A 19658-nucleotide genomic window follows, 5' to 3' on the forward strand; every position below is an offset into this window, starting at 1 on the left:
GGCAACAACAACTGCCTGAGTTACACCAGGAACGCACAATCCCTCCATCAGTGCTCAGACTGTCCGCAATAGGCTGAGAGAGGCTGGACTGAGGGCTTGTAGGCCTGTTCTAAGGCAGGTCCTCACCAGACATCACCCGCAACAACGTTGCCTATGGGCACAAACCCACCGTCGCTGACCAGACAGGGCTGGCAAAAAGTGCTCTTCACTGACGAATCACGTTTTTTTCTCACCAGGGGTGATGGTCAGATTTGCGTATATTGCCGAAGGAATGAGCGTTACACCGAGGCCTGTACTCTGGAGCGGGATCGATTTGGAGGTGGAGGGTCTGTCATGGTCTGGGGCGGTGTGTCACAGAATGTCATGCTCTGGGGCGGTGTGTCACATAGACTGCAGGCAATCTCAATGCTGTGCATTACAGGGAAGACATCCTCCTCCCTCATGTGGTACCCTTCCTGCAGGCTCATCCTGACATGACCCTCCAGCATGACAATGCCACCAGCCATACTGCTCCTTCTGTGTGTGATTTCCTGCAAGACAGAAATGTCAGTGTTCTGCCATGGCCAGCGAAGAGCCCGGATCTCAATCCCATTGAGCACGTCTGGAACCTGTTGGATCGGAGGGTGAGGGCTAGGGCCATTCCCCCCAGAAATGTCCGGGAACTTGCAGGTGCCTTGGTGGAAGAGTGTGGTAATTTCTCACAGCAAGAACTGGCAAATCTGGTGAAGTCCATGAGGAGGAGATGCACTGCAGAACTTAATGCAGCTGGTGGCCACACCAGATACTGATTGTTACTTTTGATTTTGACCCCCCCCCCTTTGTTCAGGGACACATTATTCCATTTGTTAGTCACATTTCTGTGGAACTTGTTCAGTTTATGTCTCAGTTGTTGAATCTTGTTATGTTCATACAAATATTTACACATGTTGAGTTTGCTGAAAATAAACGCAGTTGACAGTGAGAGGACGTTTATTTTTGTTTTTAGTTTACATACACATACACACACAAACATCCCTCAGAAACTTCAGGACTCCTTACCCTTTTCCATGAGAAAATAATATAATTTATAAAGCTTTCCAGTACCATAATTAAGCCCTTTGGTCTATGTCTTACTCCATGGTCATTGTCTGAAAATCTAGGCAACTAACTGAGTGAGTATGGCGATATGCAGCACTGCAGAGTGATTTTGCCCTTAAAATGCTTTTCATTCTCGATACTGTGTGTACTGCATTAATATAATTGATTATTTAGAGTAATTCAGTGTCTCTTCCCTTTTTCCTGTGACAGGGTGATAGGGGAAATCATTAATATAGCATTAAGCAAGAATCTGTGAACTCCTAACTGCCCAGGGACACAGCACAGCACACTGTTGGCAGTTGGCTGCTGCATTTACACTTCACCCAAAGGTTGAAATGGCTTCACTCGCTGTCATTACATTTCCATCCCCTATTAACTATTGATTATCACCAACAGCATTTTAGACCTGAATGGAAATAATACACTATTTGGACATGAGAAACATTGTTGAATATTGAGTTGATGTTTTGGGTTAAGCCAAGTTCATCTAAATGTTTTATTATTTAAAACTGTTTGCCCACTTTTTGTAGCTTAAAGGGACAGTGTATCATTTGACAGAAAGCAATATTAGTTCATAGGAAACTAGGGTTTTAGACTAGGGTATTGACAGACAGAAGATTTGTGATGTGATTTTTCAACAGAGATTTCACCAGCAATACTACAGAGTACTCTAATCAAGGTTTGCATATCTAAACATGCTCCAAACTTAACTATAACTGCATTAGACTTTGTATGGTATGATCAGGATAACTATTATGACAAACTCTAGCCGGGGTATAACAGTCTTGTAAACTCCATATCATGAATGCTGTCATGCAACTCTGTACAATTTCCCCCATAGGAATACTAGATATAAATAGGGTTAGTTCCTAGAAAAAGGTTATTTTGACAAAAATAACATAGACTTTAGTGTACAATAAATTATTGAAAAAGAATCTAGCAAAGTGGAAAGGTATTTGTGGACTCAATTACCATACCATATCTGAATTCTGTCTCACTCTTCATGTGAATGAGAACGATATACTGTACAGAGGGTATCATAGATATTCCCCTCCCTTGGATTTCTTCACATTTTATTGTGTTACAAAGTGGGACTAAAATAGGTTTAAGTATACTTTTTTTGTCAATGATCTCAGTAAATGTCAAAGTGGGAAAAAAATCTACAATTTTTACCAAATTAATGAAGTATTCACCCCCCCACCCTGTGATTCCAGCTGTGAGTCTTCTTGGGTTAATCTTTGCCAATGTCAAGCACACCCATATCAATCCATTTTCGATCAAATGTATTTATAAAGCCTGTTTTACATCAGCAGATGTCACAGAGTTCTTATTAAGAAACCCAGCCTAAAACCAGAAACCCAGCCTAAAAACAGAAACCCAGCCTAAAACCAGAAACCCAGCCTAAAAACAGAAACCCAGCCTAAAACCAGAAACCCAGCCTAAAAACAGCAAGCAATGCAGATGTAGAGGCACGGGGGCTAGAAAAACCTACTAGAAAGGCAGGAACCCAGAAAGAAAAGAGGAACCAGGCTATGAGGGGTTGCCAGTCCTTTTCTGGATGTGCCGGGTGGAGATTGTAAGAGTACATGGCCATTAAGGCCCATACCATGATGCAGCCACCACCATGCTTGAAAATAAGGAGGCAGTTACTCAGTGATGTGTTGTGTTGGATTTGCCCCAAACATAATGCTTTGCATTTAGGCCAAAAAGTGTGTGTTTCCTTGCAGTATAACTTTAGTGCCTTGTTGCATACAGGATGCATGTTTTGGAATATATTTTATTCTGTATATTTCTATTCTTCTTTTCACTCATTCAGGTCATTATTGTAGCATAACTACAATGTTGTTGATCCATCCTCAGTTTTCTCCCATCACAGCCATTGAACTCTGTAGCTGTTTTAAAATCACCATTGGCCTCATTGTGTCATCCCTCAGCAGTTTCCTCCTTGTCCTGCATCTCAGTTCAGAAGGACAACTGTATCTGTGCTGTGTCTGGGTGGTTTAATACATCATCCACAGCATAATTATTAATAGGACCTTTCTTAAAGAGATATTCAATGTCTGATGTGTTATTGTTACCCATCTACCAATCACTTCCCTTCTTTAAAAAAAAAAAACGTTTAACCCTTTAAGAGGCTTTCGAAAAGCTCCCTGGTCTTTGTAGTTGAATCTGTGCTTGAAATTCAAAACTTGACTGAGGGATCTTACAGATGTTGTATGTATTGGGGACAGAGGAAGGGTTAGTCATTCAAGTCAACAGCTATTATTTCACACAGAGTCCATGTGTAACTTACTATGTGATTTGTTAAGGCACGTGTTTACTCCTAAACTAATTTAGGCTTGCCTAAACAAAAGGGTGAATACTTATGCAACTAAAATATTTTAGTTATTACATTTTTATTAACTTGTAAACGTTTGTATAATGGTCTTTTCACCTTTATGGAGTATTTTGTTGTTTAGATCAATTACAAAAAAGTCACAATAAAATCCATTTCAATCCCACTTTGTAACACAACAAAATGTGAAAAAAATCCAAGGGGGGTGAATACTTATGATACCCACTGTATCAAAACAAGAATTATTCAAATTCAGGGTAACCTAACCTCAAGTGTGTGAATTGTTTAATTTGGTGCACAATAAAAAATATAGAAAATACCCATTTGTATTCACAAAAGGCTAAATTTATTTAAAATACATGATGTACGTTGTCATAAATATAATAAATTGGAATCGCTCATCAACAAAACTAAGGGTAGACCCTAATTAAAAACACAAGCATAAACATAACGTTGTTACAATATTGTGCTGCATCAATCACATACACTGAGAACAGAGTAGAATATGAATTGGACTGTAGAGTTCTGTTCTCTTGCACTTCAGTTCTGAGAAAACCAAGTCACAAAAACAGCACTATAGGAGTTAGTTAGGACAGTCCCACTCTACAGGATTCTTGTGTATTGTCAAAGCCACAATAATCCAATATGGCTTCATGGTAATCCTTTCAGCACTGCATATGCAACAACAACACTACAGAACACCCAAGCCTGTTACCACTGACGAGAGCCTATTGGAGGAGATGAGGAAATATGACAGCGGAATAGAGTGGAACAACCCTTGTTACAGTAAACATCACAGTAATAACAACTTTATAAAACAAGTAACCCTACCAATGGTATGCAGCTGCTACAGAGTGAATTCCTGTTTGAAACTGGACTTTTCCTAAGAACATCATTGGTCAACTACTTACATTGATACCAAACAAAGTACAGTACATTCTATCTGAGGAAATTGTTATATTGGAAGTATCAGCTGTTTCTGTGCATCACATACTGTAAGCCGGATAAATGGCTGTGTATTCTTATGTATGTTCAGATACACTAGGAGGTATTTAACTTCACTTACAGTTGCAAACAATTATACTGATACACTAAAGTAGCTGAATGTCAAGTTTCATTATCAGTAGAGATATCCTTAATCATACAGTCAATATAACTTAATCAAGCTTTGCAACAGGGAACAAGTGTAATGCAGTACTGACCCCAAACACATTTTTGGATGGGGGATTCAATTCTTATCCTATTAAGTCAATATGGGGCAAATTTCTGGCGGTCAGATTTTTTCATGCCAGCAGTAGGTACTTTAGTGCTATAAGGGGATAGACCTTGTGGAAGGCCTGAGGCAGCTGCTGGGTGCATAGCCAGCATAGGGAGCGTTTTCATGCCAAGTAGACTGGAAACGGGGACAGCATAGTGCTGGGTGGGGATAGACTGTAAGGTGGAGGGGGAGTGCATGTTCATGGTGCCAGGGACTTGGGTAGTGGCAGCCATGACAGCCATAGAGGTTGGTGTGGAGACAGTGGGAACAGACTGAGAGAAGCTCATGTTGTTGAGGTCAACAGGAGATGCAGAGGAAGCAGCATGCATGGTGTATTTAGCCATCTCTAAGCTGTAAACAGATACAGGGAAGGTAGTCATTTTTTGGAGAGGATCGGGTGGGGAGAAAATGGGTAGGATTCAGCAAAGGTGTTGAAGCGAGGCATATCCAAAGAAAGGAGGAAAGAGAATGGGCAAAGCATTGGAGGAGAGTGAAAAATAGGGGAAAAAAATAATGAAATGAAGAATGTTATGTGTTAAAAGCAGAATTAATAAGACAAAAGGGTTTTCATGCTTTTGTGAGTATGGATCAGTTGATTGTACGTAGACCCCAAGGCACTAAGATTAGATGTAATGCTTTTCCAAAAAACAATACATCCTTTCATCATGTCAACATTGTTTGTTTGACAATCTTGTCTGTTGTTAGACTGTCTTGTCTGTTATTTGATTATCTTGTATCTTGTCTGTTGTTTGATTATCTTGTCTGTTAGACTATCTTGTCTGTTATTTGATTATCTTGTCTGTTAGACTATCTTGTCTGTTGTTTGATTATCTTGTCTGTTAGACTATATTGTCTGTTGTTTGATTATCTTGTCTGTTAGACTATATTGGCTGTTGTTTGATTATATCTTGTCTGTTTTTTGATTATATCTTCTGTTGTTTGACTATCTCGTCTGTTGTTTGACTATCTCGTCTGTTGTTTGACTATCTCGTCTGTTGTTTGACTATCTCGTCTGTTGTTTGACTATCTCGTCTGTTGTTTGACTATCTCGTCTGTTGTTTGACTATCTCGTCTGTTGTTTGACTATCTCGTCTGTTGTTTGACTATCTTGTCTGTTGTTTGACTATCTTGTCTGTTGTTTGACTATCTTGTCTGTTTTTCTCCTCTATTGTCAGCTGTATCTTGTCAGTTGTCTGTCATGTAGTGCATTATTGGTCACAACTCCCAACTGACCTGTTAGAGGTAGTGAAGCAGTTTTACCTGGCATTGATGAGGTAGTGTGCCACATTGATGCTGGTCGGAGAGCCTATGATCGTGACTTGGCGCATGGGCGATCCGTCCGTGGCACTGGCTATCTTAATGTGAGCTCCTGACACCTGGCGAATCTCATTGACCTTGCTGCCGTGTCTGCCAATTATGGAGCCAATAAGCTGAGGGAAAGATTGGAAAGTGAAAATGAAAAGATGTGTCATGCATGTTGCTCGTGCATTATCAGTCCAATTAAAATATCTACATCCTCCATAATGTTATCTCCCCAATTGGAATATCTGACATTTTCCTTGCCAATTTGGACATCTGACTATTTTATTTCTCTCAGTTTGGAAACATGTCTACCTAAAAGATAAGAATAGAACATAATGTAGAGAGATAGCATTCAGTTGGCTTACATTTCGGGAAAACAACCATTTCAGCTGTCATTCTCATTTTAGAGCAGCGAAACTGGTGCCTTAAAGAATGTGATCTATATGACGTACATTGTATGATGCTGATGAGACTCAGCAAAACTTACTTCATTGGGTATTGCCAGCTCCTGAGAACTGGTGGGGACAGAGGCACCCATTCCTGCAGAGTAGGACATAGCATGGTAACGACAGTGCTACATCGTTTCCATATGCACTGAATATAATGGCATTGTATGCTATGTCTGATGCCTGAGGCATCACATTCATGAACTATTTGGCAACTGTCAACAATTCAGGTCATATTGCATGCATATCTAACATGAAACTATAACATGATACCACAAAAAAAAGAGCAAAGTTCCTTAATACATTATTAATAGACCTTAGCATTACAATCGGGGAATTTTTCATTTTGAAGTGCATCATTTTTGTTGTTGTTGCAATACCCTGTCAGGCAATAATTCTCCCTGTTTGAATGTTGTGTTATTTCAATTTGCTTGCTTGTTTGTTGTGGGGTAGAATACTTGGGGGTGGTATAGGTCAGGATTGGTATGGAGGGTGTAAGAAACAGAGGAGAATCATTGCCAAGGTCAAGGAGAGGGGTCTGTAAGTTGTAGGCTACCACTTCATATAGAAAGGGCTCCATCTTTTCAGACATACAGTAGAACATAACCATGTCAAATAATGGAAAGAAGATGTGCTCCTTCCAGAAGCAGAAGAGGGTTTTTGATTGGTGTGATGAGCACAGCAGGACAGAGAGTGGAAGAAAGAGGACAAAGAGAGAGGGATAGATGGACTTCCCCAGGGAGCCTTGGGTACGTACCAGGGAAGGTAGGGTTGCTCTGCCCAAGGGAAGGGAGGGGGATATGCTGCATAGCCAACTGGTGAAGCTTGGTCAACTGCAGGGTAGGAAGGAAGTTAGAACTAACCAATCAAACTGGATTATTTCAGAGGAGATGACAGATGACCATACAGAACCAATCTGAAGTTCAAACACAGAGTTCAAAGTGTGTGTTAATTTGGTGAAGAATTTGACGAGGGTCATCAGAATCCTGCTGGCTTGTCATGGAAGTGATTTGATTTGTCATTATTACATGTGGTATTTCTATGAGTAAGAAGGGCCAAGCCATCATTAGTTTTGCTTTATGGTCCCTGTCTTTGCTGACACTCTTTTGAAACAAAGCACGCTGCTATGTTAGTGTTAGTAAAGACTACAGTACAGGAAAGTGCTAGTGTTTCATCCTTGCTAGTGGGTGCCCTGAGGGCATAGTGTTCGCTTGGAAGGCGTTGGTGGTGGTGGTGGGCAGGAGTGGGTCATTGGGGTGGGTGTTACTGGATCAGACAAATACACTTACATCTTGATGTGGAAAAGCATACTGTCCTTGAATTGTGAAGGCCTGAAAAAAATGGGATACAATATTGATTGGGTTACTATAACTGTTTGAACATTTTTACACTCTTGTCCCTTTTTGATTCTTTTCAAAAGAGTTGCAACACGTGAGAATTGAATGTAGCTTCTATGCTGCTTTATTCACATCCCCGAAATCTGTAAGACCTTTAAAAAATGTCCCATGCTTTTATCTACTACCTCCATGGTTCGATCCACCTAATTTAATCTAAAAGAAAATCCATTCGTTTTTTGTTTTTTTTTAAATGTGAAAGGTCACAATGGATTTTGCTACATGTAAGACGAGAGCGCATAATGCACAATGTTACATGACAAAGTTAGAGGTTTAAGCGTCATATTTGTCTAGCATTGAGGCACATCAGTACGTTGCCGTTATTTGTAAAGGGAAGATGGGCTTACTAACAGCTGTGTACGTCCATGACCAGGGGCAATAGATGTTTCAGTCAACTGGCTGTAGCAGCAATTTCTCCTCATCTGGCTACTCACAATCTACAAATAGTGGTGAGATGTCTTTATATGCAGATTCTTCCCTCTAGTGGTGAAAGATACCCTGGTTGATGTTTGGCTTGTGCATTGTGTTTCACTTCAGAATTACATTTCATAACTTGATTACTCTGAATTGAAAAAGGCCAGGAAAATGCAGAATCTGCATTTTAATTGGAAAAACAGGAAATGCAATGAATTTCCATGTAATTCCAAGAATGAGGGCCTCCCAAGTGGCGCAGTGGTCTAAGGCACTGAGTCGCAGTGCTAGAGGTTCTGGGTTCGAGGCCAGGCGACCTTGAGACCCAGGGGGCGGCGCACAATTGGCCCAGCATCGTTAGGGCCTTGACCCATTGCGCACTAGCGACTCCTGTGGTGGGCCTGGCGCAGTGCACGCTGACATGGTCGGCAGGTGTACGGTGTTTCCTCTGACACATTGGTGCTTCTGGGTTAAGTGGGCATTGTGCCAAGAAGCAGTGCTTGGGTTGTGTTTCGGAGGATGCATGGCTCTCGACCTTTGCCTCTCCCGAGTCTGTACGGGAGTTGCAGCGATGAGATAAGACTACCAATTGGATACCATGAAAAAGGGGGTAAAAAAAATGTGCAAAAAAAAGTTTGCATTTTTACCAGAGCTCATTTTTATTCACATATTTAATTACAAGCAGGTATGTTAATTAATGTACAATAACAACATTATGTGGCTAGTAGCTGTCCTTCCAGCCTTCCACAGAGTTAGATGACCAAATGTGAATTCATTTATCGTCATATAACAGGTTAATTTTCAAGGAATTCATTAGCATGGAGACATACATTAACATTTCTAATGGAAGTGACCTATCCTCATAACTATGCAGAATGCCTTGAACATGGTGGCTTTTTTAGCAAGGTGATCGACAATGTCCTGAACATAACGTCATCACCCTTAGAAAGATATTTGATCATATACATTTACATTTTACATTTTCGTCATTTAGCAGACACTCTTAGTCAGAGCGACTTACAAGTTAGTGCAATCATCTTACGATAGATAGGTGAGACAACAACATATATCAGTCATAGTAAGTACATTTTTCCTCAACAAAGCAGCTATCAGCAAAGTCAAGTGTTAGTTCACGAAAGGCAAAAAGGAGGGGTGTGATGGGGGGGTGCTGTGGTATTATTTAAGATACTCTTTGAAGAGGTAGGGTTTCAGATGTTTTTGGAAGATGGGCAGGTCCTAGCTTTAGGGGGAAGCTGGTTCCATCCTCGGGGTGCAAGGACAGAGAAGGACACTTGCCATCACTTGCCAATCATTAGTGCCAAAGGGCTGATGTGTGTGTGTTTTTTTTTTACCTTACTGTTTTGTATTAAAGTGTCACTTTTGTATATGCACAAATGGTACTCACTTGTGAGGCATGTTGTTGTTGTTGTTGAAATACTGGATGGCCAGCTCCAGGCATGGTCTTGGGGCGATATGGGATTGTTGCTCCTTTGGGCGGTGACTGAAGACATGAACAAACAACAAACAGCAATGGCTGATTGGACAAACACATCACTATCAAAAACAGGTTTCATTTTTTTATTTAACCTTTATTTAATTAGGCAAGTCAGTTAAGAACAAATTCTTATTTACAATGCCGGCCTACCCGGGCCAAACCCTCCCCTAACCCGGACGACGCTGAGCCAACTGTGCGCCACCCTATGGGGCAGGTAGTGAGATTGCATTGTTTCTTAGATTACTTTGATATCAATTGGTCTGATATGTCTGTAGCCTCCATTATTATGGTGTGAACCTGAGTTAAATACCATAATTATGGAGCCTATAGCCATTTCAGGTCTGACCAAACAGCTAATTGGATGCTATAATAATACTGTATGTTAATTGTATTGGCATGATTACCTCCAGCATGACAGAGCAGATGTGTCTGACACACTGCGTGATGGCCTGAGGAGTGCCTGAGATAGTGACAGCTCTCTCAGTGGATTCCGGCAGCATGTCCCCTGCCACCTGCACCTGAGCACCTGTGGTCTGGACATAACATACAATAGGAGTCAATTACAGAGATAGGGAATTACTTGTCAAAAGATTACATAGGCCATTAGATCATATATTATTAACATATTACAAATATATTGTATAATTGTACAATGTCTGATATTTATATTTGACATGCACAACGTTCATGTTGTACACATTAGTCTCTTGTGACAGACTGCTGGACAGCGCACACAAGATTTGGTTCTGTGTTCCAAGATTATGTCAACATAAATATTTGACATCTAATTATTCGGAGAGTGCAATCCTGCTCATTGTTCATTTACTGTGTTTACAATGAAGATTCAGCACCCCATTCCGTCGATGAATACATTATTTTGAGTGAGCACATTGTTTGGTACTCCACACACATCAGTCTCCCTGAATAGTGTTATGTGGTGCTGTTGCGTCATTGGAATTAATACACCTGAGGCTGTTTCATTGGGTGATTGAAAGGTTAGGATGGGATCACCAGATATGTACTGTATAAACAACTCCTAAAGTCATGAGTTGGCTATACAGCTCAAACAGATCTGGGAGCAGTCTAAATCAAATGAGCCCCCGGTGGACAAATGTAAATGAGAGATGCTTGAGGCCTAGCTTCTTTTACCTCTCGGATCTCCTTGATCTTGGAGCCTCCTTTGCCTATCAAGGAGCCACATTGACTGCCTGGGAACACAAGGCGGAGTGTCACTGGAGGATGGCTTGTTACAGTGCTGTTTGTCATTGCAGCTGTAATGTCCTGAAATAGAGGTTTAGACAACAGTTTTTAAGGTTATCAAAAAATAGGGGTCTGATCTCAGAAATTATATCATGAGCTTTTGTACTGTATCATTCATTGAAGTCAATGGAAGATTTGAGTAACATGGTACCAGAGTATTTTGTTACCTCCTCAAACTTCTCAGCGATCATAGAGAAAGCTCTGAAGATGCCCTCTGTTGGTCCTGTGATGGTAACAATCCTCTCTGGAGAAGATCCCTCTGAAATGTTGATGCGAGCGCCACTCTGGAAACACTCACAGAGTTTTAGGTGAGTCGTGTAAAACATACACTTTATTCCAGAAAGCAAGGCATACACTGTATTCCAGAAAGCAAGGCATACACTGTATTCCAGAAAGCAAGGCATACACTTTATTCCAGAAAGCAAGGCATACACTGTATTCCAGAAAGCAAGGCATACACTGTATTCCAGAAAGCAAGGCATACACTGTATTCCAGAAAGCAAGGCATACACTGTATTCCAGAAAGCAAGGCATACACTTTATTCCAGAAAGCAAGGCATACACTGTATTCCAGAAAGCAAGGCATACACTTTATTCCAGAAAGCAAGGCATACACTGTATTCCAGAAAGCAAGGCATACACTGTATTCCAGAAAGCAAGGCATACACTGTATTCCAGAAAGCAAGGCATACACTGTATTCCAGAAAGCAAGGCATACACTTTATTCCAGAAAGCAAGGCATACACTGTATTCCAGAAAGCAAGGCATACACTTTATTCCAGAAAGCAAGACATACACTGTATTCCAGAAAGCAAGGCATACACTGTATTCCAGAAAGCAAGGCATACACTGTATTCCAATTCTATTGACATTTTATTTCCTTTCTATTGAAAAAAAAAACATGTTTTTTTTAAATAACAGTTGTAAGGATTAGACTTACCTCCTCTCTCATCTTTTTGACGGTTTCCCCTTTCTTTCCAATTATGCTGCCCACTTCCTGTTAATGAGACACCCAAAAATGTAGCATCAACATTTCTAAGCCTTAAATCAATAACAATCATAAAAAATGATGTGATCTGACAATCAGAATAATGTAAAAGAAGAGGGATATGTTGTAATGATGAGACGTGCGTTTACCTTCCCATGCATGAGAAGCCGAAACGTGAGGGTAACATTCAGCCCCCCCCCTGAGGCCCCATCTTCCTTGTCAGACATATTCACACTTATCAACGGACTAGACACTAATACAACACTCTGTAGACAAAAACAGGGACCCAATTCACATGAAACTGGCATAGTCAATAGATTTTGTTCAGTCGGTCATAACATGAGATAAGAATTCAAAAGCCCTGCAAGACCCTTGAAATGTATCCAATATAACAGGCAGTCAATAAAACTCTAATGGAAAGGCTTTCCCAGAATGAATCAGACAATTCATTTGTCATTTTACAATGAAAGAGTTTTCCCTATAATGCCGTTGTCTTTGGTTTTGACATCAAGTTTTTCACCACGTATGAACTCAAAAGTGAAATCCAAGCCTCCAGAGTGAAATGTGCCCGGTAAGCATGCATGGTAACATATTTCTTTATCATTAGCCCGATGATGCAAGGCTGATCATTATCCTGTTTTAGCGGTTGATAGTTGCTACTGGGTAAAATTAGCTTTGCCCCTGGTGTGATGCTCACATGGGACTCCCTCATTAGTTCCAGCTAAACAGAACATATGTGACTCTTCTTTGATTATACAAAAATGAACTGCTTGAGTCCTACAGGGCAGAAGATCAAATGATGTCTGTGTGACTGTCTCTAACATGACCCTGCCAATATCACACTGTGGGAGAACAATGTCCCACTGTTCACATGTAACATTCATCCTATACCCAAAACCACAGAGGAATGTCTCTGAATATAACACAGACAGAAGTAGGACACTCAACATGGACATACATGCTACTTGGTGAGGGTGAATGCAGCGGTCTAAGGCACTGCATCTCAGTACTAGAGGCGTCACGACAGACACCCTGGTTCGAATCCAGGCTGTATTACAACCGGCCGGTGATTGGGATTCCCATAGGGCGGCGCACAATTGGCCCAGCATCGTCCCGGTTTAGCCGGTGTAGGCAGTCAATGTAAATAAGAATTTGTTCTTAACTGAACAGAATCATTTTTTCCACAAACCAAAATTATTTCAAATATTTCCCAAGGCTACAACAATGCTCTAAATATAACTGTATTTGTCACTTATGTATCTTACAAAGTGTGGCATGACTCATGCATGATGTTTGACCCCACTCAGATACTTACATAGTTTAATAGGATCTCTACGCATACACCAATTGATGAAGACACAGCTTTGCCGCCATGCCACACCTAAAAAAGGCATGGAAGCAACAAGGATTACACACAAGGATGTTTGAGTTTGACAATAACATCCCACTGGGCACAGAGGTCAGTTTAACATCTAGTTTGGATTTACATTTGGTTGAGTTGTCAACTAATGTGAATTCAACGTGGAATCAACAAAAAAATGTAATTGTCATTGGAATTAGGTTAAAGGTTGGGTGAAAAAATATGAAATTCCCTTACGTTGATGACTTTTTGCAAATCAATCAGTTTCCACATTGATTCAACGACATCACATACATTTTTGGAAGTTGGAAACCACGTTGATTCAACCAATTTTGCCCAGTGGGATATCATCACATTCACACAGCATATATTTGTTTCATTACAATTGCTTCAATATTCATAATAATTATCCAATAAAATGTGGGTTTTCTTAAGGGTCCTCAACTTCCTGCTTGTAAACAAGGACAATTGGAGAGCTAGGTCAAGCCTGGGTCAATTCCCAGCAAGCAATGCAAAAATCTACACACATTCCATTGTTGCAAATACCAGACAAGGGCCATTTAAAAAATAATATACTATCGTTGCAAATAACAATATTAGGAATCCAAAAAGTTGTTGAGCAGCCAGCAGGGTACGGTGCCTTCGGAAAGTATTCACTTGTACTTTTCCCTCATCAATCTGCACACAATACCCAATAATAACAAAGCAAAAACTGGTTTATAGAAATGTTTGCTAATTTATTAAGACCCTTTACTCAGTACTTTGTTGAAGCAACTATGGCAGCAGTTAAAGCCTTGAGTCTTCTTGGGTATGACGCTACAAGCTTGGCACACCTGTATTTGGGTGTTTCTCCCATTCTTCTCTTGTGATCCTCTCAAGTTCTGTCAGATTGGATGGGGAATGCTGCTGCACAGCTATTTTTGGGTCTCTCCAGAGATGCTTGATCGGGTTCAAGTCCGGGCTCTGGCTGGGCCACTCAAGGACATTCAGAGACTTGTCCCGAAGCCACTCCTGTGTTGTCTTGACTGTGTGCTTAGGGTCGTTGTCCTATTGGAAGGTGAACCTTCACCACAGTCTGAGGTCCTGAGCACTCTGGATCAGGTTTTCATCAAGGATCTTCCTGTACTATGCTCCGTTCATCTTTGCCTCGATCCTGACTAGTCTCCCAGTCCCTGCCGCTGAAAAAAGAAAAACATCCCCACAGCAGGATGCTGCCACCATCATCCTTCACCGTAGGGAGGGTGCCAGGTTTCCGCCAAATAGTTCAATCTTGGTTTCATCAGACCATAGAATCTTGCTTCTCATGGTCTGAGAGTCTTTAGGTGACTTTTGGCAAACTCCAAGCGGGCTGTCATGTGCCTTTTACTGAAGAGTGGCTTTCGTCTGGCCACTCTACCATAAAGGCCTAATTGGTGGAGTGCTGCAGAGATCGCTGTCCTTCTGGAAGGTTCTCCCATCTCCATAGAGGAACTCTAGAGCTCTGTCAGAGTGACCATCAGGTTCTTGATCACCTCCCTGACCAAGGCCCTTCTCCCCTGATTGCTTAGTTTGGCCGGGCAGCCAGCTCGAGGAAGAGTCTTGGTGGTTCCAAACTTCTTCCATTAAAGAATGATGGAGGCCACTGTGTTCTTGGGGACCTTCAATGCTGCAGAAATATTTTGGTACCCTTCCCGAGATCTGTGCCTCGACACAATCCTGTCTCGGAGCTCTACAGACAATTCCTTCGACCTCATGGCTTGCTCTGAAATGTGCTGTCAACTGTGGGACCTTATATAGACAGGTGTGTGCCTCCAAATCATGTCCAATCAATTTACCACAGGTGGATTCCGATCAAGTTGTAGAAGCATTCAATTTCGAGTCTCTTAGTAAAGGGTCATTTTAAGGTACTGTAAATGCATCCAACAAACAGCAACATCCCAGCCTAATCCTATAGGCCAGGATTTGTTTTGTTAATGCTTAAGACCCTTCTGACCCATTTCTTTCACCTCTAGCATGTCAGCACCCACTCACTACTTTAGAACAAAACACTGATACAAAACAGCAGCCATAAACATGATTTACAGATTATCTCATATTTCAATCATTCATGCTTTCCCCAAACAACAACAAACAAACATGTGCAGTGACAACGGGTTTTAATAACAATTTAATCTTTGTGAGCAAAATTCAATTACGCTTCAGTGTTCACATGTACTCTTGACTAACTCTTATCTTGAGAACAAAATCGATATTGAATTTGATCTTTGATACTCATGAAATAGTCATTTCTGGAAGATATTTATCATAAGAAAAATGACTTTGTTCAGAGACTGTGTTGTGGCCCGCGCCCTAATTGTGCGTTATAGGGCCTAAATACTGTTCTGTAACATCAGAGTATATTAAAACCTTCCTCTCACATCATGCAACGAGATTAGGCCAATCTAAGCTTGGGGATAAAATAAATGTTTTCCTGGTATAAGGGCATAGAACATTGGCAAACATATTTATACTTAAAACCACCATTTTTTACCTAATATCAGTTTCGTCAATAAAATGCAGTTCTGTACATAAAATGGAATATTGCATGGAATAAAATGGAACAAAACCGTCTCTGACGCTTGTCGGACGTGGCAGGGCTTGAAAACCATTACGGACTACAAAGGGAAACCCAGACACAAGCTGCCCAGTAACGCGAGCCTAGCAGATGAGCTAAATGCCTTTTATATTCGCTTCGAGGCAAGCAACACTGAAGCATGCATGAGAGCACAGGCGTTCTGGATGACTGTGTGATAATGCTCTCAGTAGTCGATGTGAACAAAATGTTCTTTTTTTGTGTGTGTATTTTCACCCCAATTTCATGGTATCCAATTAGTAGTTACAGTCTTGTCTCATCGCTGCAACTCCCGTACGGATTTGGGAGAGGCGAAGGTCGAGAGCCGTGCGTCCTCCGAAACATACCCCAACCAAACCGCACTGCTTCTTGGCACAATGCCCGCTTAACCTGGAAGCCAGCCACACCAATGTATCGGAGGAAACACCATACACTGCGCCTGGCCCACCACAGGAGTCACTAGTGAGCGATAGGACAAGGATATCCCTGCCGGCCAAACCCTCCCCTAACCCGGACGATGTTGGGCCAAGTGTGCGCCATCCCGTGGGTGTTCCGGTCGCGGCCGGCTGCGACAGAGACAGGACTCGAACCCATAATCTCTAGCAGCACAGCGAGCACTGTGATGCAGTGCCTTAGACCACTGTGCCACTCGGGAGGCCCCCTGAACAAAACCTTTAAACAGGTCAACATTCACAAAGCCGCTGGGCCAGACGGATTACCAGGACGTGTACTCAAAGCATGCGTGGACCAACTGTCAAGTGGCTTCACTGACATTTTCAACCTCTCCCTGACCGAGTCTGTAATACCAACATGTTTCAAGCAGACCACCAATAGTCCCTGTGCCCAAGAACACAAAGGCAACCTGCCTAAATGTCTACAGACCCGTAGCACTCACATCCGTAGCCATGAAGTGCTTTGAAAGGTTTGTAATGGTTCACATCAACACCATTATCCCAGTAACCCTAGACCCACTCCAATCTGCATATCGCCCAAACAGATCCACAGATGACGCAATCTCTATTGCACTCCACACTGCCCTTTCCCACCTGGACAAAAGGAACACTTATGTAAGAATGCTATTCATAGCGTTCAACACCATAGTACCCTCAAACTCATCACTAAGCTAAGGATCCTGGGACTAAACCCCTCCCTCTGTAACTGGATCCTGGATTTCCTGATGGGCCGCCCCCAGGTGGTGAGGGTAGGTAGCAACACATCTGCCACTCTGATCCTCAACACTGGAGCTCCCCAGGGGTACGTGCTCAGTCCCCTCCTGTACTGCCTGTTCACCGACGGCTGTATGGCCAGGCACAACTCCAACACCATCATTAAGTTTGCAGACGACACAACAATGGTAGGCCTGACCACCAACAACGACGAGACAGCCTATCGGGAGGAAGTCAGAGACCTGGCTGAGTGGTGCCAGAATAACAACCTATCCCTCAACGTAACCAAGACTAAGGAGATGATTGTGGACTACAGGAAATGGAGAACCGAGCACGCCCCAATTCTCATCGACGGGGCTGTAGTGGAGCAGGTTGAGAGCTTCAAGTTTCATTGGTGTCCACATCAACAACAAACTAGCATGGTCCAAACACACCAAGACAGTCGTGAAGAGGGCATGACGAAGCCTATTTGCACTCGAAACTAAAAAGATTCGGCATGGGTCCTGAGATCCTCAAAAGGTTCTACAGCTGCAACATCGAGAGCATCCCGAGTGGTTGCATCACTGCCTGGTACGGCAATTGCTCGGCCTCTGACTGCAAGGCACTACAGAGGGTAGTGCGTATGGCCCAGTACATCAATGGGGCTAAGCTGCCTGCCATCCAGGACCTCTACACCAGGCGGTGTCAGAGGCCTAAAAATGGTTAAAGACCCCAGCCACAGACTGTTCTCTCTTCTACCGCATGGCAAGCGGTACCGGAGTGACAAGTCTAGGACAAAAAGGCTTTATACCAGTTTATACCCCCAAGCCATAAGACTCCTGAACAGGTAATCAAATGGCTACCCGGATTATTTGCATTGTGTGCCCCCCCCATCCCCTCTTTTACGCTGCTGCTACTCTCTGTTTATCATATATGCATAGTCACTTTAACTATACATTCCTATACATACTACCTCAACTGGGCTGACCAACCAGTGCTCCCGTACATTGGCTAACCAGGCTATCTGCATTGTGTCCCACCCACCAACCCCTCTTTAACGCCACTGCTACTCTCTGTTCATCATATATGCATAGTCACTTTAACCATATCTACATGTACATACTACCTCAATCAGCCTGAATTAACCGGTGTCTATATGTAGCCTCGCTACTTTTAAAGCTTTGCTACTGTATATAGCCTGTCTTTTTACTGTTGTTTTATTTCTTTACCTACCTACTGTTCACCTAATACCTTTTTTGCACTATTGGTTAGAGCCTGTAAGTAAGCATTTCACTGTAAGGTTGTATTCGGCGTACGTGACAAATAAACTTTGATTTGATTTGAACTTCTCGGCATCTGACCGTAAGGCGCTACAGAGGGTAGTGCGAACGGCCAAGTACATCACTGGGGCCAAGCTTCCTACCATCCAGGACCTATATAATAGGCGGTGTCAGAGGAAAGCCCATAAAATTGGCAGAGACTCCAGTCACCCAAGTTATAGACTGTTTTCTAGGACCAAAAGGCTCCTCAACAGCTTCTACTCCCAAGAAATTAGACTGCTGAACAATTCATCAAAATTGCCCCCTCTTGTACACTGCTGCTACTCGCCGTTTGTTTGTTACCTATGCATAGTCACTTCGCCCTCACCTACATGTACAGATTACCTCAACTAGCCTCAACCCCTGCACACTGACTCGGTACCGGTGCCACCTGTATATAGCCTCGTTATTGTTATTCTTATTGTGTTACTTTTTATTATTACTTTTTTATTGTAGCCTACTTGGTAAATATTTTCTTCTTCTTGAACTGCACTGTTGGTTTAACGGCGTGTAAGTAAGCATTTCGCGGTAAAGTCTACACTTGTTGTATTCGGCACATGTGGCAAATAAAGTTTGATTTTGATTTGAATTTAACAATATATATAGAAACTCAATGACACGGGTAGCTAAGTATGTGTCAACTCAGGGAAGCCGGCTATTGTAAGTCTACTTCACAGAACTCAAGATAAGAGGGCAATTTATTTGTAAATCGTTAAAAGAACAGGGGATTAAAGTCTACGTTTGAGTAAGACTACTGTAGTTTTCTTCTTTGCAATATTATTACCAAGGGAAACATAACGTATCTGAAAGCCTAAATCCTCTGTTAGCCCCATTGGTTGAGGGGCCTGTAATGTGACAAGAACTATTAGTATTAAACACTAACCTGCTGTTTTAGTATAAATATTAGTTCCTCTTCCTCGTCTCTCCAGAATGAGTAGTCCTCTAGTTTTACAGTCGTCGTTAAAATGTTTGACCCCCTTTGTTGTCAGTTATTGCACAGAGAATCGACAGATGGCTATCTGTGCCCCTAGACTGGCTGGAGTGAGGTTGGCTTTGCTATTTGTCCGTCCCCTAGTTTATCCCTAGATAATCCCCTACAGAGGGCAAAATAACCTGCATCTCTCCATTTCAGTGGCACATGAGAGGTGTTGCTCTGTGGAAAGATCCACCAGCTGCTGAGGCCTGAGGGCAGGGCAAATTGGCTCCTCTGCAGGACACTGTCCAGAGAGAGCTATGGTTATAGTGTCTGCATGGGTTATGTTTAGAGAGACATCCATA

At 42.1% G+C, this 19658-nt stretch overlaps 1 protein-coding gene across 4 annotated transcripts; it reads right to left on the reverse strand.

The window, feature by feature from the left end:
- Window positions 1-3722: 3722 nt before the first annotated feature.
- zgc:110045 (PCBP_like_KH domain-containing protein) lies at window positions 3723-19429 on the reverse strand. Of its 4 annotated transcripts, none has more exons than XM_031835856.1 (13): window positions 19264-19429; window positions 13282-13347; window positions 12116-12232; window positions 11919-11975; window positions 11146-11262; window positions 10868-10999; window positions 10123-10251; window positions 9629-9724; window positions 7708-7749; window positions 7176-7251; window positions 6460-6512; window positions 5931-6100; window positions 3723-5021 (listed from the first exon to the last, which is right to left on the reverse strand). In XM_031835856.1, the coding sequence occupies exons 3-13, from the start codon at window positions 12191-12193 to the stop codon at window positions 4661-4663; spliced, it is 1311 nt and encodes a 436-aa protein (XP_031691716.1). In that variant the 5' UTR covers window positions 12194-12232; window positions 13282-13347; window positions 19264-19429; the 3' UTR covers window positions 3723-4660. The 4 variants fall into 4 exon arrangements, with proteins under 4 accessions (XP_031691716.1, XP_020349702.1, XP_031691717.1 ...); XM_020494113.2 differs by having other exon boundaries at window positions 3723-4140; window positions 19264-19422; XM_031835857.1 differs by lacking the exons at window positions 13282-13347; window positions 19264-19429 and having other exon boundaries at window positions 3723-4140; window positions 11146-11975.
- Window positions 19430-19658: the final 229 nt, after the last annotated feature.

Source organism: Oncorhynchus kisutch, linkage group LG11, assembly GCF_002021735.2.
Source record: "Oncorhynchus kisutch isolate 150728-3 linkage group LG11, Okis_V2, whole genome shotgun sequence".
In the NCBI taxonomy this organism is placed as follows: Eukaryota; Metazoa; Chordata; class Actinopteri; order Salmoniformes; family Salmonidae; genus Oncorhynchus; species Oncorhynchus kisutch.